Raw genomic sequence first — 27,727 nt, forward strand, 5'->3', positions numbered from 1 at the left:
TATTTTCAGCTCCTTAATGGCACGGGATTCAGCTGGGGTGATGTTGGGGGTTGTCGGGATGTTCTTCAAGAAGGACTGGGAGGCAACACTGGATGTAAGGAATTCCTGAAATGTCTGCAAGGGATGGTTTTGGGGGAGGGGAGGAGGATCCCTTTGAGAAGGCAGTCGGAACTGTTCCAGACAGGGTTCAACACTGGGTCTAGTATTTGGGGGCTGCGTTTGGGTAGTGAAGTAAGATTTCCAGTTGAGGTTCCGGGTGAATGAGAGGAGATCTTTAACGAGGGCAGTGTGGTTGAATTTAGGCGTGGGGCTAAAGGTTAAGCCTTTTGATAGAACAGATGTCTCTGGAGGAGAGAGGGATCTGGATGAGAGGTTTAGGACTGAATTGGGACTGGTGATATTGTGGCATTTGACTGTGGTTATAGTTGAGATTTGGTCTGTGTGGGGTATGTGCTGGGATGGGGAGATTGAGTAGGGTGGCTAGGCTAGGTTTGTTGGCTATGAGGGGGGTTTGTTGAAGGTTCTGTTGTGGTTGGTGTTTGTGAGGGATAGGGAGAGGGATCCCACTTCTTAGGTGTTGCACTAGCACTGTGGACAGTTTTTTTCAGGTGGTGTGTGGCATGGATCTCAAGTTTGCAGCTGGCTTCTAGAATGATGTTCCTGGGTGTGTTCTCCAAGCAAGGGTTTGAGAGGTGGAGGACTTTGAAGAGAGATAGGAGCTGTTGGGAGTGGTGGTTACATGAAGTAGTGTAGAGATTCAGGACAAGTTGGGTAAGGGCTAAGGATTGAAGGTTCTGGAAGTCCAGGAGAGACTGGTGGAAGGAGGAATTGCACCCGGAAATGGGAACTTTTAAGGTAAGCCCTTTAGGGGTAATTCCAAAGGTTAAGCAGGACCGGAGGAAAAGTATGTGGGATTGCAGTTTGGCTACAGTGAATGCATGTTTCTGGAATGAATGTAAATAATCTCCTCCCTGATGAAGGAACATTTGTTCCGAAAGCTAGGAACGTAAATTTTTGGTTCTGTTTTATGTGTATCTATCGGCTGTACTGAGCTGAGGTAAGTGCTGGCCAGCCCCTCTATCTCTTTGTTAGTATTTGTTTCACATCTTTATATGAGATTTTCCATTAATCATTTAGATCACCTATATGGTCCACATCCTTCATTGTTTTGTCCCTTTTGTTAGCTATCACTTACGTCTGTCATCTTAACACTTTCTCTTCTTCAGTGTTTTATATATACATAAATAAATATTTTCGTCACCAACTGTGCTAGTTTCATCTTCCTCCTATTATCTTGTTCCGTTTATAGTACTCTTCTCTTTTTTATTTATTGATTTATTTATTCAACATTCCATAGTTTTAACGTTCGTTATTCGCTGTTTTCCAGCCAACAATCACTGCCAACAATCTCTTCCACACCTACCAGTATCATCCATTTCCGTCGATTTCTTGTTGCTGGCGATATTTTTGTGCCATTGGCTATTTTTCTCTGCCACAAGAAAAATTTTTTGGGACATTTCTGCGCCACCCGCGAACTTTTTTGCGGCACGCACGATCTTTTTTGCGGCACGCGCGATCTCTTTTGCGGCACGCGCAATCTTTTTATCTCCACTCGCTATCTCTGTTTTTGAGCAACATGTGTTTTTTTCACTGATCTGGACATACTTGCTTGGTCTGGTCAACTTTTTCCATATTTTTCTTATTTAGTCGTCTTCCTTTGGTATTGAACATTACCAACACAATTTCTTTCATTCTCGTCCTTCCCTCCGCATTTTATTCCTTCTTATGAGTACTATTTCAACTTTAGTTATTTAATTTCCCTACCCACCAGTTATCCACTATGTACCCTAATCCTATACCACATTATTTACATTCATTCCGGAAACATGCATTCACTGTAGCCAAACTGCAATCCCACATACTTTTCCTCCGGTCCTGGTTAACCTTTGGAATTACCCCTAAAGGGCTTACCTTAAAAGTTCCCATCTCCGGGTGCAATTCCTCCTTCCACCAGTCTCTCCTGGACTTCCAGAACCTTCAATCCTTAGCCCTTACCCAACTTGTCCTGAATCTCTACACTACTTCATGTAACCACCACTCCCAACAGCTCCTATCTCTCTTCAAAGTCCTCCACCTCTCAAACCCTTGCTTGGAGAACACACCCAGGAACATCATTCTAGAAGCCAGCTGCAAACTTGAGATCCATGCCACACACCACCTGAAAAAACTATCCACAGTGCTAGTGCAACACCTAAGAAGTGGGATCCCTCTCCCTATCCCTCACAAACACCAACCACAACAGAACCTTCAACAAACCCCCCTCATAGCCAACAAACCTAGCCTAGCTACCCTACTCAATCTCCCCATCCCAGCACATACCCCACACAGACCAAATCTCAACTATAACCACAGTCAAATGCCACAATATCACCAGTCCCAATTCAGTCCTAAACCTCTCATCCAGATCCCTCTCTCCTCCAGAGACATCTGTTCTATCAAACGGCTTAACCTTCAGCCCCACGCCTAAATTCAACCACACTGCCATGGTTAAAGATCTCCTCTCATTCGCCCAGAACCTCAACTGGAAATATCACTTCACTACCCAAACACAGCCCCCAAATACTAGACCCAGTGTTGAACCCTGTCTAGAACAGTTCCGACTGCTTTCTCAAAGGGATCCTCATCCCCCTCCCCAAAACCATCCCTTGCAGACATTTCAGGAATTCCTCACATCCAGTGTTGCCTCCCAGTCCTTCTTGAAGAGCATCCCGACAACCCCCAACATCACCCCAGCTGAATCCCGTGCCATTAAGGAGCTGAAAATAGACCGCTCTATTGTCATCCTCCCGGCGGATAAAGGCTCCACAACTGTCGTACTTGATTGTGTGGAGTATGTGGCAAAAGGACTTCGTCAACTCTCCGACACCTCAACCTACAAAGCTGTTACCCAGGATCCCATTCCCTCCATCCAGACTGAGCTGCAAAAAATCCTAAAAATCCAAGGTCCCTCACAACGGCTTCCATAGACTTACTCACTCCACCTGAGCCACGTACCCCTACCTTCTACCTATTACCCAAAATCCACAAAGAGAACCATCCTGGCCGTCCCATTGTAGCAGGCTTCAAAGCCCCAACCGAACGTATCTCAGCTCTGGTAGACCAGCACCTCCAACCTATCACCCGCAGACTCCCATCCTACATCAAAGACACAAACCACTTCCTAGAACGCCTCAAATCCATTCCCACTCCTCTTCCACCGGAAACCTTTCTTGTCACCATAGATGCTACATCCCTTTACACAAACATCCCACATACCCATGGTCTCTCTGCCCTTGAGCACTACCTCTACCAACACCCACCCGAAGATCTTCCAAAAACCTTGTTCCTTATCACACTTACCAACTTCATCCTCACCCATAATAACTTCACTTTTGAAGGCCAGACCTACAAACAAATCAGGGGAATGGCCATGGGAACCAGGATGGCTCCGTCCTATGCCAACCTCTTCATGGGCCGCATGGAGGAGGCTTTCCTGAAGACCCAACAGCTGCTTCCCCTGGCCTGGTATAGGTTTATAGATGACATCTTTGTGGTCTGGACTCATGGTGAAGAAACACTCCTTAATTTCCCCCATAACCTCAACTCCTTTTCGAATCTGAATTTCACCTGGTCCTTCTCCAAAACCCAAGACACCTTCCTGGATGTTGACCTTCATCTTCTTGAAGCTCACATCCACACCTCTGTCCATATCAAACGCACAAACAAACAACAGTACCTTCACTTTGATAGCTGCCATCCATTCCACATCAAACGCTCCCTTCCCTCACACCTCTGTCCATATCAAACCCACAAACAAACAACAGTACCTTCACTTTGATAGCTGCCATCCATTCCACATCAAATGCTCCCTTCCCTACGGCCTAGGTATTCGTGGCAAACGTATATGCTCCAGTGACAAATCCCTCAACAATTACACCAATAACCTGACCAGTGCTTTCCTCTCCCGCAACTGTCCTGCAGACCTTGTCCACAAACAGATCTCCCGAGCAATACATTCCTCCCCGTCCAACAACAATGTTCCTAACCCCATACCACACAGAAGCATCCCCCGTGTCACCCAATATTATCCTGCCCTCAAAAACATCAACAAATTACTCCGCCAGGGATATGACTTTCTCAAGTCAACCCTTGAAATGAGATCATCCCTTGACAAAATTCTCCCCACACCACCCAGAGTTGCCTTTCGTCGCCCCCCTAACCACCGTAACATCCTTGTTAAACCCTACAATATTCCCAGACTACCTTCTCTACCCAGCGGTTCCTACCCCTGTAACCGACCTCGCTGCAAAACCTGCCCCATGCATCCCCCCACAACCACCTACTCCAGTCCCGCTACTGGTAAAACATACACAATTCAAGGCAGGGCCACGTGTGAAACCACACATATCATTTATCAACTGACATGCCTGCACTGCACAGCCTTTTACATCCGCATGACAACAACTAAACTGGCTGAGTGCATGAACGGACACAGACGAACTGTCCGCCTAGGAGATGCCCAATACCCAGTAGCGGAGCATGCCCTCCAGCATTATTCTAGGGACCTAGGAACCTGCTACACCGTATGTGCCATTTGGCTTCTCCCACCCAACACCAGTCCCTCTGAACTGCGGAGATGGGAACTTGCACTCCAACACATCCTTTCATCCCGCCATCCCCCAGGACTGAACCTACATTAAACAACCTCACTCCCATTTACTCTTCAGTCTTCTCCTCTTTCCCTTTCCTCGCATCTTTCCTCGCGTCTTTTCATCCTACATAGTTGTGTTTATCTTTATACTATATACCTCTTTACTTCTGTATGCATCCTCTTTGGTTTGATGCTGACACAGTACTTACAGTAGAATATCTTTGGCTTCCCTCTGACAACCATGCCTCCATCCTTGCTACCCTCCCTATTTTCCTTTCCCTGTTGCTTCATAACCTGGGTTGTGAGTAACTGAATCTCCTTTCCCTTCTTCCCTTTCTTTCCCCTCTCTCCTCCCCGATGATGGAACATTTGTTCCGAAAGCTAGGGCCGTAAATTTTCGGTTCTGTTTTATGTGTATCTATCGGCTGTACTGAGCTGAGGTAAGTATTGGCCAGTCCCTCTATCTCTTTGTTAGTATTTGTTTCACATCTTTATATGAGGTTTTCCATTAATTATTTTTTATGGAGTTGAGATATCTAAGAGTTTCTGAGGATTTTTTGATACCTGTAGTCACCCATTGTTTTCTTTCTAATTTGATAAAGAGTTTTGGGAAACATCTCTGCAAATCTGGGTTTAAAAATTGACATGAACTTGATAAATTTCTGATTTCCATTGGTTTCTGCATAGACTTCCCTCGAATCTTCATATTCTAGCTGGGATTTAAAGTCATACAGGGCTGATTTGGAACACATTATTTTGTATGTACACAGTTTAGGAGGATTTTCTACATGAATGTTAGCTTTTAAGATCTGGCAGAGATGGTCTGATAGGCCCAGGTTTTGGACAACAGTATGATTTTTTTTGCTATCAATATCTGTAGCTACATGATCTATTGATGAGGAAGATTCTTTCGTTATTCTAGTTGGACAATTAACAAGGGAGGATATTCCATAACAGCTTAGAATATTCACATATACAGGGTGTTACAAAAACGTACGGCCAAACTTTCAGGAAACATTCCTCACACACAAAGAAAGAAAATATGTTATGAGGACATGTGTCCGGAAACGCTTATTTTCCATGTTAGAGCTCATTTTATTACTTCTCTTCAAATCACATTAATCATGGAATGAAACCACACAGCAACAGAACGTACCAGCATGACTTCAAACACTTTGTTACAGGAAGTGTTCAAAATGTCCTCCGTTAGCGAGGATACATGCATCCACCCTCCGTCGCATGGAACCCCTGATGCGGTGATGCAGCCCTGGATAATGGCGTATTGTATCACAGCCGTCCACAATACGAGCACAAAGAGTCTCTACATTTGGTACCGGGGTTGCGTAGACAAGAGCTTTCAAATGCCCCCATAAATGAAAGTCAAGTGGGTTGAGGTCAGGAGAGCGTGGAGGCCATGGAATTGGTCCGCCTCTACCAATCCATCGGTCACCGAATCTGTTGTTGAGAAGCGTACGAACACTTCGACTGAAATGTGCAGGAGCTCCATCGTGCATGAACCACATGTTGTGTCGTACTTGTGAAGGCACATGTTCTAGCAGCACGGGTAGAGTATCCCGTATGAAATCATGATAACATGCTCCATTGAGCGTAGATGGAAGAACATGGGGCCCAATCAAGACATCACCAACAATGCCTGCCCAAACGTTCACAGAAAATCTGTGTTGATGACGTGATTGAATTATTGCGTGCATAAACTCGTCAGCCCACACATGTAGATTGTGAAAATTTACAATTTGATCACATTGGTATAAACCCCCATCCGTAAAGAGAACATTTGCACTGAAATGAGGATTGACACATTGTTGGATGAACCATTCGCAGAAGTGTACCCGTGGAGGCCAATCAGCTGCTGATGGTGCCTGCGCACGCTGTACATGCTACGGAAACAACTGGTTCTCCCATAGCACTCTCCATACAGTGACGTGGTCAATGTTACCTTGTACAGCAACAACTTCTCTGTTGCTGACATTAGGGTTATCGTCAACTGCACGAAGAATTCCCTCGCCCGTTGCAGGTGTCTTCGTCATTCTAGGTCTTCCCCAGTCGCGAGTCATAGGCTGGAATGTTCCGTGCTTCCTAAGATGCCGATCAATTGCTTCGAATGTCTTCCTGTTGGGACACTTTCATTCTGGAAATCTGTCTCGATACAAACGTACCGCGCCACGGCTATTTCCCCGCGTTAATCCATACATCAAATGGGCATCTGCCAACTCCGCTTTTGTAAACATTGCACTGACTGCAAAACCATGTTCGTGATGAACACTAACCTGTTGATTCTATGTACTGATCTGCTTGATGCTAGTACTGTAGAGCAATGAGTCGCATGTAAACACAAGCGCCGAAGTCGACTTTACCTTCCTTCAATTGGGCCAATTGGCGGTGAATTGAGGAAGTACAGTACATACTGACGAAACTAAAATGAGCTCTAACATGGAAATTAAGCGTTTCTGGACACATGTCCACATAACATCTTTTCTTTATTTGTGTGTGAGGAATGTTTCCTGAAAGTTTGGCCGTACCTTTTTGTAACACCCTGTATGTTGCTAGAACTTATCAGGCTTCATCATATTAATGTTTAAGTCACCACAGATAATTACGTTTGCTTTTGGTCCAGAAACCTTGTCTAAGCTTTGATTCAGTTTTGAGTGGACAGACAATTCATGTTCAGTTGTTGTTGTTGTTGTGGTCTTCAGTCCTGAGACTGGTTTGATGCAGCTCTCCATGCTACTCTATCCTGTGCAAGCTTTTTCATCTCCCAGTACCTACTGCAACCTATATCCTTCTGAATCTGCTTAGTGTATTCATCTCTTGGTCTCCCTCTACGATTTTTACCCTCCATGCTGCCCTCCAATACTAAATTGGTGACCCCTTGATGCCTCAGAACATCTCCTACCAACCGATCCCTTCTTCTGGTCAAGTTGTGCCACAAACTTCTCTCCTCCCCAATCCCATTCACTACTTCCTCATTAGTTATGTGATCTACCCATCTAATCTTCAGCATTCTTCTGTAGCACCACATTTCGAAAGATTCTATTCTCTTCTTGTCCAAACTATTTATCGTCCATGTTTCACTTCCATACACGGCTACATTCTATACAAATACTTTCAGAAATGACTTACTGACACTTAAATCTATACTCGATGTTAACAAATTTCTCTTCTTCAGAAACGCTTTCCTTGCCATTGCCAGTCTACATTTCATATCCTCTCTACTTCGACCATCATCAGTTATTTTGCTCCCCAAATAGCAAAACTCCCTTACTACTTTAAGTGTCTCATTTCCTAATCTAATTCCCTCAGCATCACCCGACTTAATTCGACTACATTCCATTACCCTTGTTTTGCTTTTGTTGATGTTCATCTTATATCCTCCTTTCAAGACACTGTGCATTCCATTCAACTGCTCTTCCAAGTCCTTTGCTGTTTCTGACAGAATTACAATGTCATCGGCGAACCTCAAAGTTTTTATTTCTTCTCCATGAATTTTAATACCTACTCCGAATATTTCTTTTGTTTCCTTTACTGCTTGCTCAATATACAGATTGAATAACATCGGGGAGAGGCTACAACCCTGTCTTACTCCCTTCCCAACCACTGCTTCCCTTTCATGTCCCTCGACTCTTATAACTGCCATCTGGTTTCTGTACAAATTGTAAATAGCCTTTCGCTCCCTATATTTTTCCCCTGCCACCTTTAGAATTTGAAAGAGAGTATTCCAGTTAACATCTCTAAGTCTACAAATGCTAGAAACGTAGATTTGCCTTTCCTTAATCTTTCTTATAAGATAAGTCGTAAGGTCAGTATTGCCTCATGTGTTCCAGTGTTTCTACGGAATCCAAACTGATCTTCCCCGAGGTTGGCTTCTACTAGTTTTTCCATTCGTCTGTAAAGAATTCGTGTTATTATTTTGCAGCTGTGACTTATTAAACTGATAGTTCGGTAATTTTCACATCTGTCAACACCTGCTTTCTTTGGGATTGGAATTATTATATTCTTCTTGAAGTCTGAGGGTATTTCGCCTGTTTCATACATCTTCCTCACCAGATGGTAGAGTTTTGTCAGGACTGGCTCTCCCAAGGCCATCAGTAGTTCCAATGGAATGTTGTCTACTCCGGGGGCCTTGTTTCGACTCAGGTCTTTCAGTGCTCTGTCAAACTCTTCACACAGTATCATATCTCCCATTTCATCTTCATCTACATCCTCTTCCATTTCCATAATATTGTCCTCAAGTACATTGCCCTTGTATAGACCCTCTATATACTCCTTCCACCTTTCTGCTTTCCCTTCTTTGCTTAGAACTGGGTTTCCATCTGAGCTCTTGATATTCATACAAGTCGTTCTCTTTTCTCCAAAGGTCTCTTTAATTTTCCTGTAGGCAGTATCTATCTTACCCCTAGCGAGATAGGCCTCTACATCCTTATATTTGTCCTCTAGCCATCCCTGCTTAGCCATTTTGCACTTCCTGTCGATCTCATTTTTGAGACGTTTGTATTCCTTTTTGCCTGCTTCATTTACTGCATTTTTATATTTTCTCCTTTCATCAATTAAATTCAATATTTCTTCTGTTACCCAAGGATTTCTACTAGCCCTCATCTTTTTACCTACTTGATCCGCTGCTGCCTTCACTACTTCATCCCTCAAAGCTACCCATTCTTCTTCTACTGTATTTCTTTCCCCCATTCCTGTCAATTGTTCCCTTATGCTCTCCCTGAAACTCTGTACAACCTCTGGTTCTTTCAGTTTATCCAGGTCCCATCTCCTTAAATTCCCACATTTTTGCAGTTTCTTCAGTTTTAATAGATTGTGGTCAGAGTCCACATCTGCCCATGGAAATGTCTTACAATTTAAAACCTGGTTCCTAAATCTCTGTCTTACCATTATATAATGTATCTGATACCTTTAAGTATCTCCAGGGTTCTTTGATGTATACAACCTTCTTTCATGATTCTTAAACCAAGTGTTAGCTATGATTATGTTGTGCTCTGTGCAAAATTCTACCAGGCGGCTTCCTCTTTCATTTCTTAGCCTCAATCCATATTCACCTACTATGTTTCCTTCTCTCCCTTTTCCTACACTCGAATTCGAGTCACCCATCACTATTAAATTTTCATCTCCCTTTACAATCTGAATAATTTCTTTTATTTCATCATACATTTCTTCAATTTCTTCGTCATCTGCAGAGCTAGTTGGCATATAAACATGTACTCCTGTAGTAGGTGTGGGCTTCATATCTATCTTGGCCACAATAATGCGTTCACTATGCTGTTTGTAGTAGCATACCCGCATTCCTATTTTCCTATTCATTATTAAACCTACTCCTGCATTACCCCTATTTGATTTGTGTTAATAACCCTGTAGTCACCTGACCAGAAGTCTTGTTCCTCCTGCCACCGAACTTCACTAATTCCCACTATATCTAACTTCAACCTATTCATTTCCCTTTTTAAATTTTCTAACCTACCTGCCCGATTAAGGGATCTGACATTCCATGCTCCGATCCGTATACCGCCAGTTTTCTCTCTCCTGACAACGACGTCCTCTTGAGTAGTCCCCGCCCGGAGATCCGAATGGGGGACTATTTTACCTCCAGAATATTTTACCCAAGAGGACGCCATCATCATTTAATCGTACAGTAAAGCTGCATGCCCTCAGGAAAAATTACGGCTGTAGTTTCCCCTTGCTTTCAGCCGTTCGCAGTACCAGCACAGCAAGGCCGTTTTGGTTATTGTTACAAGGCCAGATCAGTCAATCATCCAGACTGTTGCCCTTGCAACTACTGAAAAGGCTGCTGCCCCTCTTCAGGAACCACACGTTTGTCTGGCCTCTCAACAGATACCCCTCCGTTGTGGTTGCACCTACGGTACGGCTATCTGTATCGCTGAGGCACGCAAGCCTCCCCACCAACGGCAAGGTCCATGGTTCATGGGGGGGGCATGTTCAGTTACTATATATAAAAAGCATATTCAGTTACTATATACAAAAAGCAAATCTTTGTGATACATTAATTTTGTGTGCTACACTGGGACTCAAGAGAATCACTTGTATTTCTCAGGCATCAATCAGTCAAATATACCACATGAGCCCTCCTCTTGACCTGATTAAAAGCTCCTACTTTTCAATATGTCCCTCCTAGTTCTATAAAATCCATAGTGTTTCATAATAAGAGCATGTAAGCTATGTCAGTTAGATGTGTGTGTTAGTTTGGTTCAGAATCAATGTCAATGTCTTTGCAGTTTGGCGAAATAGCATACCTCAACTTATCTATTTTTTGGGAAAGCTTAAATCCTTTCTTATTACATAATTTCCATACTTTTCTTTAGAATCCGTGTCCTCTTACTTGAGATAGATGTTTATATTTGACTCATCTGGTACTGCCTCAAAGTATGCTCTGTAGCTCTCTAGTATAAGTTTTCCTTTATGATAGTACACAAATATTCTTTTTGTATAAACAGTCTCCATGTAGTATGGACCTGGTGGTAGCTTGTGACTGTTTAACACTTTCCAGATGGAGCCTAAGTCCCATTCAGTAACTGCCCACAGCCAGGGCCTGAGCTAGACTCAGGAACCATCTTGAAAAGTTAACTATTGTTATGTAAGAATGTTTACATTGTTCTGAGTAAATATAATCAGCTCCCACCTTGCCTCATGATTCACTTCATACAAAATAGAAAAATAAAAATTAATCTTATACACAAATATAATTCCTTCTTAAATTTTTTTTTAAGTTTCCAGCATAGGCAAATAAATACAATAGGACCCTAATTGACAATGTTTTCTTTGATGAAGCTCAGAGCAAGAAAATATCTGTTTACCCAGTAACAAATGTTCTCTCTGATCATGATGCACAATTAGTTATGATAAACAACTTAGTGCCTTACAGTATGGGTACTCCTCAGTGGAAATCAGATAGAATAATTAATGACTATAGAAAATATGTTTTTAAGAACAGTTTACAGGAGATGACCTGGGATGTAATTAATAATGAACCAAATACTATCATAAAATTTAATCTATTCCATGATAAATCCATATCATTATTTGAAAATAGCTTTCCACCTAAGCTAATCAGAAAGGACACTAAATGGCCATGTAAAAAACCATGGACCACTTGAGGGATTGAAGTATCTTGTGAAAGGAAAGGGAAAATGTATCTTTTGGCAAACACAAGTAGGAATCTGGCAGTAGTTGCACACTACAAAAACTACTCAAAATTACTAAGAGAGGTTATTAAAAAATCAAAGAATATTTACATAATGTCAGAAATCTGTACTTCCAACAACAGACTTAAATCTATATGGAACGTAGAGAAATGAGAGACAGGACAACCAGCCACAGAACAGGACAACATCATTACTGAAATGAATAGAAGGGCTATACTTGATGAGTCACCATTATCAAATGCACTTAATTAATCACTTCTTAAATGTGGTAGAAAACATAGGGACTAACAGTTAAAGAGCAAAACCACAACAGTATGTTGGAAAGGTAATTTTCATAAAATTCAATCATGAATATATCACCAACTTGTTCTCCTGGAATTAAGGAAATTGTACATTCTCTCAAAAATAAAAGCCCATCTGATTTTGATGGTGTTTCCAATAGAGTACTTAAAAATTTGTTCCCATGTAATTAGGCTAGTCTTATCTGAAGTATGTAATGTATCACTAACTCACGGCATTTTTCCAGAGAGACTAAAATATGCCATTGTTAAACACCTCTTTAAGAAAGGTAATATGAGAGATGTCAATAACTACTGACCTGTTTCACTGCTGACATTGTTCTCTGAAATTTTTGAGAAGATGATGTATTCTAGAATAGTATCTCATATTAGCAACGATAGTGTCCTTAGTAAATCTCAGTTTGGGTTTCAGAGGGGTTGCTCTATTGAGAATGCCATTTACACATTCAGTCACCAGATTTTACAAGCATTAAATAATAAAATAGTGCTGGCTAGTATTTTCTGTGACCTAAGGCATTTAACTGTATGAATTACAGTATTCTCATAGATAAATTGATGTCATATGGGACTGATGGTATAGCCAACCAATGGATAATGTTGTATCCCACCAAAAAAATGCAGAAAATTGTACTCAGGAATTCAAGCAATATACTCCAGGGACATAATTCTCACTGGAGAGAAATCATTTATGGGGTTCCCCAAGGTTCAATCTTAGATCTACCACTATTTCTCATATATATGATCTTCTGTCTAGTATACAGGAAGCAGAACTAGTTCTTTTTGCAGATGACACTAGTATTGTAATCAATCCAAGCATACATACAGAAACAGAAGAAAAGGTAAACATAGTTCTTAAAAGAATCATAGACTGGTTTTCTGTGAATGGTGTCACCTTCAACTTTAAAAAGCCACAGCATATTCTGTACATCTATGGGTACTACGCCAACGATAAGTGTAACACATGGTGATGAAATAATAAGTAGGGTGGAAAATTCAAAATTATTAGCGATCAATACTGATGGGAATTTAAAAAAAAAACACACACACACACATTTTGGAGCTCTTAAAATATCTTCACTGAGCCACACATGTGTTTAGAATCATGGAAAATCTTGGTGGAGAGAAATCAGTAAGTTGACATGTTTTACATATTTTAATTCTATAATGTCATATGGAATAATATTCCGGGGCAACTCATCTTTAACAAAGAAAGTCTTCATCGTGCAAAAATGTGCTTTAAGAATACTATGTGGTGCTCACCCACGATCATCTTGTAGACATCTGTTTAAAGGAGTTGGGCACTCTGACTGCTGAGTCACAATATATTTACTCCCTCATGAAGTTTGATGTAAATAATCCACTACATTTCAAAAAGAACAATGATGTACATAATAACAATACCAGAAGGAAAAATGGCATTCATTACTCCACATTAAGGTTGCCTTTAGCACAAAAAGGGGTGCACAATGCTGCAATAAAAATTTTTAATCACTTACTCTGTGATATATAAATGTCTTGGCAGACAGTGAAATAAAATTTGAAAACAAAATGAAAAAGTTTCTCCTTGACAACTCCTTCTATTCTGCATAAGAATTTCTATTACTGTAATGGGTAGGCATTATTAACTCGTATCTGTATATCTTTTTTTCTTTTTGTAACTAAAAAAAAAGAAAAAAGAAATAAAAACCTTAGAAATGTTCAGAATGTAACCGTGTGTACAAATTAATTTGTAATGTGAATGTAAAATGACTCATTCTACATCATTATGAATTATCACACAAAATTTTCCCTGCGAGATGCTACAATAACTAACAATAGGGGATTCTTCCTACAAGAATTCCTCTTCTATACACCACTACAAATTCAGAGTTGAGTTGCTCTGAATGAAATTATCAACCTTTGACCACCACTTGTGCAGGATTCTTAAAACTTAAAATTAGTTGAACATTATCTATTTATCACAATATACCAATAATACGAAATGCACTGTTCATCAGAATATTGTAAAATTTATAGTTTTATCTACAACCTCATTCTACATTTATACTCCGCAAGCCACCCAGCGGTGTGTGGCGGAGGGCACTTAACGTGCCACTGTCATTACCTCCCTTTCCTGTTCCATTCGTGTATGGTTCGTGGGAAGAACGACTGCCGGAAAGCCTCTGTGCACACTCGAATCTCTCTAATTTTACGTTCGTGATCTCCTCGGGAGGTATAAGTAGGAGGAAGCAATATATTCAATACCTCATCCAGAAACGCACCCTCTCGAAACCTGGACAGCAAGCTACACCGCGATGCAGAGTGCCTCTCTTGCAGAGTCTGCCACTTGAGTTTGCTAAACATCTCCGTAATGCTATCATGCTTACCAAATAACCCTGTGACGAAATACGCCGCTCTTCTTTGGATCTTCTCTATCTCCTCTGTCAACCTGATCTGGTACGGATCCCACACACTGATGAGCAATACTCAAGTATAGATCGAACGAGTGTTTTGTAAGCCATCTACTTTGTTGATGGACTACATTTTCTAAGGACTCTCCCAATGAATCTCAACCTGGTACCCACCTTACCAACAATTAATTTTATATGATCATTCCACTTCAAATCATTCTGCAAGCATACTCCCAGATATTTTACAGAAGTAACTGCTACCAGTGCTTGTTCCCCTATCATACAATAAAGGATCCTACTTTCTATGTATTCACTATAAATTTTTAGTATTAGTGTAAAGTCAGTTCACCTGTCTGGTACTCAAACATCTGTTCTGCTCAGGACCAAAATCTGTACATAACTGCCATTAAAGCCCATACTAAAAACTTAGGGAATATTGAAGATCAACAGACAAACAACATTATTAGTATGTTTTAACAGTGGCCATAGAGAACTGTATGGTGGCCTGTTTCCTTGCTACAGTGATCCCTTTAAAGCCACAGAGCTTCTGTACTATCATCAGCATCAGCATTTTACAGCTTCTTCCACTTTTTTACACATCTACATCACATTTTAAACAAAAGAGTTACCTCTAACAATACATAAATAAATGATCATATTTATATCATTAGCCACTTACTGTTGATCTGTAACGAAGGTTGTGTTTAATTTCCTTGTGACTCCAGCCACACCACTTAGGCACATCACAGTCTCCATATTTTAATCTACCACCAAACTGCAGTATCTTTATTCTGATGGTTGCTACTTTTCTTACATACCACTACATTATTGCACTCTGTAAGAAGTTGCTCCATTTTTACACCTTATTCTCTCAGCTAATCTGTTGCTCAAAACATTAAAAATTTCACTTCCTAAAAATAAAAAATATTCTTAAGCACAAAGAAATTCTTAAGCCATCTCATTTCAGATTGCACTGACAAATTTCATGATAAAATATAAGGACAGTATTGCTGATATTACTCACTATTATCTATTAACTCTTGAAGCTGTGCCCTCAAATAATACGGATTTTCTCCATCCTACACCTGTCAAATTTGTATTGTAAAATCCACTTAGTCTTCACAATATACTCATCAGATACAGTACTAGGGCATTTACCAATCTTCTCCCTTTTTTCCTTGTGGTGCATGTGAGTAACAATACAACTGGCATATATGTCACAAACATGATTTTTGGTTTAATATCCAATGAAGGATAAATACTTGTAGAATACTAACATATTACAAAAAAATTAAGATGAATAATTATAACAATGTACTCAGCCATACAGACTGACTCATAACTTAATGATATTAGCGCTACTTCCACTCTCCTGCTTATCCAAACTCCAATTTCTAGTGTGTGGCAATCTGGCTTTATAACATCCAAAAATGTGTTGGTTTCATTGAAACTCCTCCAACCAGTAAATCCTCTTGTATTTTAATAAAAGGCAGAGGTAGCCATGTTTAGATAGCATAACATTCAGTATATGAAGACAAATAATGTGCATATGCTATATCACACTGAAGTGTACAAATGGAATAAGATAAAATAGTTTTTTTATGTTATACTTTCTGACATATTCCACACCCATGAAAATCATTTCATTTTTGGGTCTATGGGACAGAAACTGAAACTAATCTGTGGAAGGGAAAAAAAGGACAGTAACCCAATCCAACATAATTCCATCCAATCTAACACAATGCAAAGTAAATTTCTTTTGAAAAACAAAGATGAGGTGACTTACCGAACGAAAGCGCTGGCAGGTCGATAGACACACAAACAAACACAAACATACACACAAAATTCAAGCTTTCGCAACAAACTGTTGCCTCATCAGGAAAGAGGGAAGGAGAGGGGAAGACGAAAGGAAGTGGGTTTTAAGGGAGAGGGTAAGGAGTCATTCCAATCCCGGGAGCGGAAAGACTTACCTTAGGGGGAAAAAAGGACAGGTATACACTCGCACACATGCACATATCCATCCACACATACAGACACAAGCAGACATATTTAAAGACAAAGAGTTTGGGCAGAGATGTCAGTCAAGGCGGACGTGTAGAGGCAAAGAAGTTGTTGAAAGACAGGTGAGGTATGAGTGGCGGCAACTTGAAATTAGCGGAGATTGAGGCCTGGCGGATGACGAGAAGAGAGGATATACTGAAGGGCAAGTTCCCATCTCCGGAGTTCGGATAGGTTGGTGTTGGTGGGAAGTATCCAGATAACCCGGACGGTGTAACACTGTGCCAAGATGTGCTGGCTGTGCACCAAGGCATGTTTAGCCACACGGTGATCCTCATTACCAACAAACACTGTCTGCCTGTGTCCATTCATGCGAATGGACAGTTTGTTGCTGGTCATTCCCACATAGAATGCATCATAGTGTAGGCAGGTCAGTTGGTAAATCACGTGGGTGCTTTCACACGTGGCTCTGCCTTTGATTGTGTACACCTTCTGGGTTACAGGACTGGAGTAGGTGGTGGTGGGAGGGTGCATGGGACAGGTTTTACACTGGGGGCGGTTACAAGGATAGGAGCCAGAGGGTAGGGAAGGTGGTTTGGGGATTTCATAGGGATGAACTAACAGGTTATGAAGGTTAGGTGGACGGCGGAAAGACACTCTTGGCGGAGTGGGGAGGATTTCATGAAGGATGGATCTCATTTCAGGGCAGGATTTGAGGAAGTCGTATCCCTGCTGGAGGGCCACATTCAGAGTCTGGTCCAGTCCCGGAAAGTATCCTGTCACAAGTGGGGCACTTTTGTGGTTCTTCTGTGGGGGATTCTGGGTTTGAGGGGACGAGGAAGTGGTTCTGGTTATTTGCTTCTGTACCAGGTCGGGAGGGTAGTTGCGGGATGCGAAAGCTGTTTTCAGGTTGTTGGTGTAATGATTCAGGGATCCCGGACTGGAGCAGATTCGTTTGCCACGAAGACCTAGGCTGTAGGGAAGGGACCGTTTGATGTGGAATGGGTGGCAGCTGTCATAATGGAGGTACTGTTGCTTGTTGGTGGGTTTGATGTGGACGGACGTGTGAAGTTGGCCATTGAACAGGTGGAGGTCAACGTCAAGGAAAGTGGCATGGGATCTGGAGTAGGACCAGGTGAATCTGATGGAACCAAAGGAGTTGAGGTTGGAGAGGAAATTCTGGAGTTCTTCTTCACTGTGAGTCCAGATCATGAAGATGTCATCAATAAATCTATACCAAACTTTGGGTTGGCAGACTTGGGTAACCAAGAAGGCTTCCTCTAAGCGACCCATGAATAGGTTGGCGTACGAGGGGGCCATCCTGGTACCCTTGGCTGTTCCCTTTAATTGTTGGTATGTCTGGCCTTCAAAAGTGAAGAAGTTGTGGGTCAGGATGAAGCTGGCTAAGGTGATGAGGAAAGAGGTTTTAGGTAGGGTGGCAGGTGATCGGCGTGAAAGGAAATGCTCCATCGCAGCGAGGCCCTGGACGTGCGGAATATTTGTGTATAAGGACGTGGCATCAATGGTTACAAGGATGGTTTCCGGGGGTAACAGATTGGGTAAGGATTCCAGGCGTTCAAGGAAGTGGTTGGTGTCTTTGATGAAGGATGGGAGACTGCATGTAATGGGTTGAAGGTGTTGATCTACGTAGGCAGAGATACGTTCTGTGGGGGCTTGGTAACCAGCTACAATGGGGCGGCCGGGATGATTGGGTTTGTTGCGAAAGCTTGAATTTTGTGTGTATGTTTGTGTTTGTTTGTGTGTCTATCGACCTGCCAGCGCTTTCGTTCGGTAAGTCACCTCATCTTTGTTTTTACATATAATTTTTCCCACGTGGAGTGTTTCCTTCTATTATATTGATTTCTTTTGAAAAATATAGACATTAAGTGAGTGACTTGGTAAAGGTAGCAGTGAACATTTTGCATGCCTGTGACTGCATGTAATAATAAGATTATTAATGAAACAGATAACTTATAAGAGTTTTTAAAATTATTACTCAATATCTTCCATATAAAATTTCTTATTGTGTGATCATTAACAGGGGATATGTGCCTGTGACAGTATCACATCCTTTTCCTGTTTAAATATTGCTTGGTGTAAAATGTCACATCTATGCTTCTGTTTTTCATACGTTCTCTGATAACTGCTGTAGGTAATACATAATTCATCATTATGTATGACATAATGTGTTGGCTCATCTCACATTATATTACCTTGGAGTTTTCTAACTATGTCTTATATAGTCTCCAATAAGAGTTTGTTGAACATTCCAAAAATACTGTAAAATAGTTGACAGAGTGACAGATTTTTGTATAACAGAATAAGATTTTATCTGGGTCACTTGCTCATGAAAAGGGAACCGCATAGTGTCTTTTATCATTGTAGTTACAAGGCGACTGTTAACCATCCGTTACCGTGGGTAAACGAATCATTGATGTCAATGCTGAAGTTCAGTCTGCAACCACAAAACACTGCGGGTCCGTGCAGTAGAGAGTGTGCAGCGACAGATTTGATGGTATTCTTTTTCTTGTCGGCGACAGATGTGGTCATTTCGACGTCTTCAATAGTTTTATATATTGTCTGTCTTGCACGACGACATCATGTCTGCAATTAACAAATTTTCCTATTTTTGTTTCAGACTCTCTGGACCAATGGCTATTCGACTAACTTTCATATCAGAATTTCATAGCCTTAAGTATAGGACAAGAATAATGGTACTATCTGGATTTCTGTATGCAATTGCAACCATTATTATTCCAGGTAAGTCAAATATCCATTTTAAGTGTGTAGTTAATAATGTTTTGTATTAGTTTTCAGGTATTAAGTAATACTTAACACTCCAATATATGTAACAGAATGTACGAAAAGATGTGGACTAGTGACAAGCATCAGGTGTGAGAAAAACTGAATTAGCAGCTGTGAAAAATTTTACTCTGAGTCATGTATTACCCGTGACAGTTACTGGAAATATTAGCAAAATACAGGAGCGTACAGGCAACCTTTTACCCAAAGTTGGGATAATTTATCTGTGTATGGATATATGGATCTGTGCACTCTGAAAAATTCATAAATTGAGGTACTATGTGAATTGTGTATTGTACTTTATTCATCTCATGACGTACATTTGCAGTCCATTTGGTTTTCGTACAGGAGACATGTCAAAAATTTATTATACAGTTACAATGATTTTTACATTAACAAATAATATCACAACAATAAATAATAATGCTACAAGGATATTTCTTGGAATATGTAACACATTGTACCCAGCTCAAATTTCCAGTTTGTCCTGCATGAATTTATCCACTGAGTAATAACACACTAGTGTCAGTACCTGATCTATCTTTCTTTTAAGTGAACCTAAATTAATCTGCATCAGCTTGTTGCCTTTTAATTTATTACAAATTTTCATTCCCATGTTTTGAAGTCCCTGTGCATACAGTCTGGGATGGTGGGTGGGGAGCATAAAATTTTCTTTGTTTCTAGTATCATGTGAATGGACAAAATGGTTTCCCTCAAATAATTCATGTCTGGTGTACAAAAATATAATAATCTCATATATGTATAAGGATGGCATGGTTAATATTTTAAGTCTTCTAAAGAATGGTTGACATGGGTATAAGGATGTCATAGTTAATATTTTAAGTCTTCTAAATAATGGGTGACATGGTTCTTTGTGATTTGCTGTGTACATATTTTGAATAATTTTTTTCTGCATTTTTAGTATCTGCACTATGTTTATTGAGTTAGCCCAAAAAGCAATACCATACCTGAGAATGGATTCAAAGTAGTTTGTATATGCTACTTTTCATGTGTCCATGTCAGTTGCAGTTGATAATATTTGATTTGCAGATACAAACCTGCTCAGTTTGTTTACTAGGTATTAAATGTGTGCCTGCCAGCTCAAATTTTTATCTACATTTAAACCTAAGAATTTGACTGAGTCACTTTCTTCTATATTGTGGTTGTTGTGTACAATCTTAATCTGATCACATTCAGACTGTTTGGTTTTGAACTGCATCATGTGAGTCTTGGATATGTCTAGATTCAACCCATTCAACTGAAACCAAGTTTCTAAGGTACTAAGGGTTCTGATCATAGATCTGAGAATTTTTTCTGAAATCCCGATATTCAGCTAAGACAGAAGTATCATCTGCAAACAGAACTGATGGGGAGCTGATATTTAATTGTGCCAACTTATAACTAAATCTGAGGGGGGTGCGATGGGGAGGTTCCCTTGTAAGTACCTTCGCTTGTATTTTTAGGATGTCTGTGACAACCAAAGTGCCCCCATAGCAACAGACCATAAAACACCGTGAGACTGAAAGCAACTGAAGTAAACCATTCTTAGTTACTCATTAGTGACTCAGACTGCCAGTTTCTGCAGTAGAAGACAGTACACTCATGCAGTTTACCTGCAGACATTGATAATATGTTTCTCCCAGTCCAGTTCTGAGTCAATATGTATGCCTAAATGTTTTACTGATAAATATCCTACGTTCTTAGACAATCCTAGCAGAAGGTAATGTGCTTTTTCAGGATTGCAGAACAGTTTGTTAGATGCAAACCAGTTCAGTGGTAAGTCCAGGATTTTCTGCATAGCACTGTAGAATACTAAAGCAGCATGTTGTGCACAGCAGATAACTTAGTGGTGATGTCTATTACTGGACAAATCATTGATTCCAACTATAAAGAAGAATGGCCCCAAGAATTTGCCCAGCAACATACCTTCACAGCAGAATTCCTGTTTTTAACTGAGACAAGAATGATTTACTTATTCCACATATACCTTCACTGCATAGATTTTTGTGTCCCTTAAGTCTTCTGGATATTCTTCTTTATTCTTCATCCTGTGATTATTGCTTGTGGTGAACCATTATTAAATAATGAACCCAGCATTGCATTTACTAGCACTAAATTTACTTTCAATAATCAGCTTGTTCGTCAGTAACTGTATCAATTTAACATCACAGGTAAGTAACCTACAAAGGTTAAAATCAGGATACTGAAGATTAACATGTGGCTCATAAGTAAACATGTTTTGATTAGATTTTTAAGTATTTACTCCTTGTCACAGGCTGACTGATAAGAGACATTGCAGCATAGTGTCTGGCAGACATAAAAGTTTGCATAAAGAGTTATGAATAATGACCAATTGAAAATTACATGATGAATGCGAGATACTGGACATAGATTGAGCATTCACTGATGACTTGTTACTAACTCCCGAGGTTTTGTATGTAACACCTATTTATAGACACATGTATTACGGAAATTATGAAATAGTAAAATACAAGACTATTACATTTTAGATATTAACATAAGAGACATAAAAAATAAAATACACAAAGACACATCAGGCAAAGAAGCAAACTTCTTTTAACTATAAAAGGACACAATAGTAGGTACTATGTTATAAGAGAGAAGTATTATGTGCTTGGGGTTCCCAAGGCTTGCCAAGAATTTTTGAGAAAACGAAATTTTCTAATTGTAATAATTAACAAACTAAAGGCATCTGTTTTGTAGGCATAAAAATCAAAGCTACTAAACTGTAACACAAGATTTTGGAAATAATTACTATTTAACAATGGAATGTTTTTGTACAGGAAAATATTAAATACGAAAAACTTTTGAGATGCTAAATTTTCAGAGAAAGTAAGACATTTGCTTGAAAGAGGAGCATGGGGATTTTCAAATAAGCTGTGTCAATCTTAGAAAAAACAATTTTTATCTGTTTTGAATTTTGATATGCACATTATTTAGAGGTATCATAAATTAAAAACATTTCTGTAAACAAAATGTTTCCATATGAACTAAACATACTATTGAAACTTCCTAGCAAATTAAAAGTGTCTTCTGGACTGGGACTTGAACCTCAGACCTTTGCTTTCCATGGGCAAGTTCTCTACAACTGAGCTATCAAAGCACAACTCGTGACCTCCCTTCAAAGCCCTACTTCCACCAGTCCTCAATTACAAACTTATGCTTTTATCATTAGAAATTGGTAATTTTACAGTGAATAGTGAAATTTTGTTAAATAATTCAGTCATTGTACATAACTATTCTATATGCACTAATACTGAAAAGAGATCAGAAAAGAAAAAAAATGTATTGGCATCAGGAGTGGTACACATGAACCCTCTGCCAGGCACTTAAGTGTGAACTGCAGAGTAACCATGTAGATGCAGATGTTGCAGGTCACTCCATTAAGCTGCAGCAGGGGTGTACATTGTATGCTGCTGACAGAAGTTGCTCTACCCAGATGCAGTGGACTTGGGCACATGTGGTGGTTGCAGAGGCGCAGCATGGTTGACGATGTTCTGCATAGGTGAGAGTACGGCTTGCTCGGCAACATTCTGACCAGGCCTGGAGGTGATGTGGATAGGGATGTTCTGTGCAGGCACGGGAGTGGTATGCTCAGCAGAATTCTGCACTAGCCCAGGCCTAATGCAGGTGGTGATGTTCTGTACAGATTCATATGTGGAGCAGGTCATGGGGAGGCAGGGTGTGTTGATGTGTGAAGGTGGTTGCTCCAGCAAGATGCAGTGGCATCAGAATCAGAAGTTACTGGGCAAAGTTGGTTGGACTCGGCCGCTGTGCGTACGGAAGGATACCGAGGCAATTGCCGTGGTGCATGGTGGCAAGCATTGCCGTGACCAATGGGGTTATGTTGTTGTGTGTCACTGGAATATTCCTGATGTAAATGTTTATTAGCAGCACCACTAATTAGAAATAAACTGTCAACATTCATAGGCCAAGTTTGAGTTTGGTCTGGACAAAACTGGGTATGTGCCATGTTTGTGTCTGAAATCCTGGACTGGCAGCATGTGGGTGGGTTGAAGAAATTCACATGTGGTGCAGTAGATGTGCTGCCCATGGTGAGTGAAAATGAATCCGTGCATCTGGAATGTTGCCGTCAAGTCATTGAAAAGTGTTTCTGCAAGTAGGATATGTTGATGAGGTTCCATAGTAGATCATTTGTGGCTTTAAATTTTTTGTGACTAAGATCGTAAGTTGAACTACAGTATTGAAGCATTTGACTTGCACAACTGAGTCTGAAGATGGTGGATGAGTCACTTGAGAAGCACTGTACTATCCAGAACAGAAACCATTGGCCTGATATGCAAATTTCAGTGGCCAGCGGTTATGTGTGGGTGGCATTGTTGTAAATGCACTGGTGTGAATTTGACCTTGCACGTGGTCGTCGTTAGTCAATGGGTTCACCGAGGAGGAAACTTGGGATACATACAGGTGTAGAATATCAAATACACGATTACTGTGTAGAATAATACCACTTTACTGAAGACAATGTACATGAGACTTCCACACAAGGACAGAGTACAGTGCTTACTAAACTGGCAGAGAGAGAGAGAGAGAGAGAGAGAGAGAGAGAGAGAGAGAGAGAGAGAGAGACTCCACAAAGTTTCACTCACTAGGCTGGTCAGCGATGTTGTTGTTGTGGGTGATAGCCACCACAGTTTATTTTACTGGACTAGTTTCAAGCATTACCCATCACTGAAACAGGTCTAGTAAAACAATCTAGTACCAACAAGCAGCTTACATCAAACAGTTAATTATTAATGTGACACATTCACAATTTCTACAAGCTGCAGAGCACCAAATGTACAAGACAATTTTATCACTCCTGTGTCACAAAATTACAACATTCCCTTCAAATAGCATTATCTGTTTTCCTGCATGAGAAAAGAAATACTTGAACAATTCTGAACAATAGACTTGGTAAGGAAGCAGTTTTTGCTTCACCTTATCCACTCTATATGTACTAAGCATACCCATCACCAGTTCAGTACAAAACAAAAATAGAATTCAGAAGCTCTTAGGTGACTAGAACTGTGCTGTAATGTTCATTAATGACAATAGAGGATGACAGTAAGTTATTAGTAAGAAGGAAGGACTGATGAGAAGATAGTATCAACTTTGAAATTCCATTGCCTTACATGCCAATCATCGCAAGAATGTAAACCATGTAGACATACTGTGCTTAATCACACAGATAAACAACTGAGTCACACTGCGATATCGGAGTTGGAAAAGAGGCTAAATATTTCACCCACTCCAAAGACCTTGCCTATTAAGGATCTTGTCGGTGCTGTTGAGCAAGGGGATCTCAAAACTGCCGAGTGAGACTACCAAAGAAATAAGACAAGAGGCTTGCAGGGCCACAACCAGGATGCCTGCACCGAAGCAGAACATCAACACTGAAGAAAAGAAAGCTCTCTGTTCCTTAATAAAAGACACAGAAATAGTGATTTTATCTGCCGACAAGGGAAATGCTACTGTTCTTTTGCCTGCAACATCCTATTTTGGCAAGATAATGGATTTACTGCAGGACTCAGCGTATTGCCATCTCCAGAAGGATTCAACTGATGCTGCACAATGGAAGACATCCACACTCCTCAAACCCAGCCAGTTTCCTGAACATCTTAAAAAGAGTTTAAGAGTACAAGCGCCAGTTCCATCACAACTCTATGGGCTGTCTAAGATCCATAAGGAAGGGGCTCCTCTTTGCCCCATTATGAGCAATATAGGAGCCCCGACGTATTACCTAGCAAAACATCTGGCCTCTCTTCTAAGCCCATAGTAGGAAAATGTGAACATCACATTTGAATCTCAGAAGATTTTATACAATGACTGAAGAGTTTGCGTCTCGAACCAACTGACATTTTAGTGATTTTCAATGTGGTCTCTTTGTTCACGCGAGTGCCTTTGGTGGATTCATTACAACTTATAGAAAAAAGTTGGAGGAGGACATCTTACATCTTTTCAAACACGTGTTTACCTTGACATACTATTTATTTAACAAACAATATTTTGAGCAGACTGACGGTGATGCTATGGGTAGCCCTTTGTCTCCCATAGTACCGAACCTTTTTGTGGAAGACTTCGAAGCACTTCAGTCAGCAGTGTTGAAACCCAAATGTTTCTGGAGATATGTGGATAACACTTTTGTTGTTTGGCCACACAGAGCAGCAACACTCCCTGCGTTTCTGGAACATCTTAACTCCCTCCATCCCAGCATTTTCTTCACCATGGAAGTGGAGAAAAATGGAGAGATCCCATTTCTTGATGTCTTGGTCCACAGGAAAGAAGATGGTTTCTTGGGTCACAGTGTGCTTTGCAAACCAACTCTCACTGACCTGTATTTATGAGCTACAAGTTGCCATCACCTATCTCAACACAGTGGCCCGTTGTGGACCCTCGTTCATAGGGCCAGAATTATCTCTGATGCAGGGAGCTTACCAGCAGACCTTAGCCATCTTTGCTCTGTGTATGCACAGAACGGGTGCTCCGATAAACAGATCCATAGTACATTTAAACCTGCATGTACTAAAGCTCCAGAGCAGCCAGAAGAAACAGAGAACTCCATGAGCATGGTTTTTCTACCATATGTTGGCAGCATGTCCTTTAAGAGTGGCAGGCTGTTCAAAAAACATCAAATAAAATGTACCTTATGCTCTCCAGTGTGGGTGCAAATTAAGCTGGGTTCTGTTAAAGATGACCTTGGTCTAAGGAGATCAGGGATATCTAAAATCTCATGCCAGTGTGGGAAATCATACATTGTCCAGCCGTGTTGCACTGTTAAGGATAGATGTGCTGAACATAGATGTCACACCAGACAAGGTCAGCCAGAAGAGTCTGCTGTGGCTGAACACTGTCTTAACACAGGACACAGCATGAACTATGGAGAGACAAAGACCCTTTCACCCGTTTCCACATACTGGGATTCCATCACTAAAGAAGCAGTCAAAATTCATATAAGTAATGACCTGATCAATAGACACACAGTATTTCAACTCAGCAATGCATGGGAACCAACACTGGCAGCACTACGGCATCGTCGGATGCAGTCAAATGAATCTGAGTGAACACAGATGGAAAATCAAAGTCCACACATTTAAGCTGGGTGCCAACAGTCTGTCCGCACGTGCACTGTGCCGCTATTTGCGGCCACACTTTTCCTGCATCGCGATTGAGAGGCCTGCGACCCGTTTGTATGGCAGGGGACACTGGAGGTCGCCACGCTCTATAATTCGTCTATGATGATGTTATACCATAGCATTTGGCACCTGCAATTCTCTAGTGAGCCAGCGTATATAATGGCGAGCCATTGCAGCAACATGTCGGCCAGAACCTGAAGATGACGAGCAGCTGTCTCGTTGAAATATTGTGCATATATCTGACACTGTGACAAAGCAAGCTGGGATATTCTTACTTCCCCTCTTGTTTTGCCATCTGCCTCCTTAAATTCGTTTTTTTTTTTTTTTTTTTTTTTTTTCCTATTAACAAATGTGCATTTTCATAAAAGAGAGAGGTTGTCACTCAGTTTTGAAGAACATAACATCAGACCTAATTTTGTGTTTACTTTTATGTATGTAATTGATTTTCTAATTTATTTTCATTATGCGTAGTTATAGGGTGAAATCAATAGTTGTTTCATAACTTAAATGCTATTGTTGAATTATAAACAAATATAAATTCTATAATAATTATAAACATTTGGAGGAACAACTAATAGTGTTCTTAAAGGATTTATTTGGCTCTATTCAAAAACACGTTAGCAAAGCCGGCTCTTAATTATTTCCAAATTAATTAACAGTTTTGTCAAAAGCATTGTTTGCATAATGACATACGTTAATTTCATCATTTAAACAAATAATTCAGCTTAACCCTCATAGTAGAAGAAACTGTTAAAAAGAACCAATATTTTGATGTATTCAGTTAATTTAATGAGTTAAGTTTAAATTGTAATTTCTGTAAGTTTAACTTTGAATAATTTGTAGTTTTAGCAGCTATTATTGTGATGATATATAAGGGCCCAATTTTTGGTCTTGAGACAGTCAGTCCACTGCCAAGTTTCAGATGAGGAATCTGTGTTGGTTAGATCAACAACAATGCATCCATGAAATAAATGTAACACAATTAGGCCATGTATAAAAACAATGACAGTGGCTGTTCCATACATACCTTTTTATTCTTCAAGAACTGTGTGGTTAGGCTTTTACTGCTGATAGATGTTCAACAGGAAACTATTGTAGCAGTATTTCGATGTTTGCCTGCAACCTATTAATGAGGCTCATCGAAAGTAAACTTATAGTGCACTGGCCATATAACTGTGTAATATTGGGGGTTGTCAACAGTGAAAGTAAA

The 27,727-nt window shown here is 40.4% G+C and overlaps 1 protein-coding gene across 1 annotated transcript in view; it reads left to right on the plus strand.

Annotated features, from left to right (window-relative positions):
- LOC126485115 (synaptic vesicle glycoprotein 2B-like) overlaps positions 1 to 27,727 on the plus strand; it is a 299,914-nt gene that overhangs the window by 147,787 nt on the left and 124,400 nt on the right. The window contains exon 5 of the mRNA XM_050108744.1: positions 19,197 to 19,318. Within this exon, the coding sequence (XP_049964701.1) occupies positions 19,197 to 19,318 (122 nt within the window). The remainder of the gene's footprint in view (positions 1 to 19,196; positions 19,319 to 27,727) is intronic.

Source organism: Schistocerca serialis, chromosome 6 (genome assembly GCF_023864345.2).
Source record: "Schistocerca serialis cubense isolate TAMUIC-IGC-003099 chromosome 6, iqSchSeri2.2, whole genome shotgun sequence".
In the NCBI taxonomy this organism is placed as follows: domain Eukaryota; kingdom Metazoa; phylum Arthropoda; class Insecta; order Orthoptera; family Acrididae; genus Schistocerca; species Schistocerca serialis.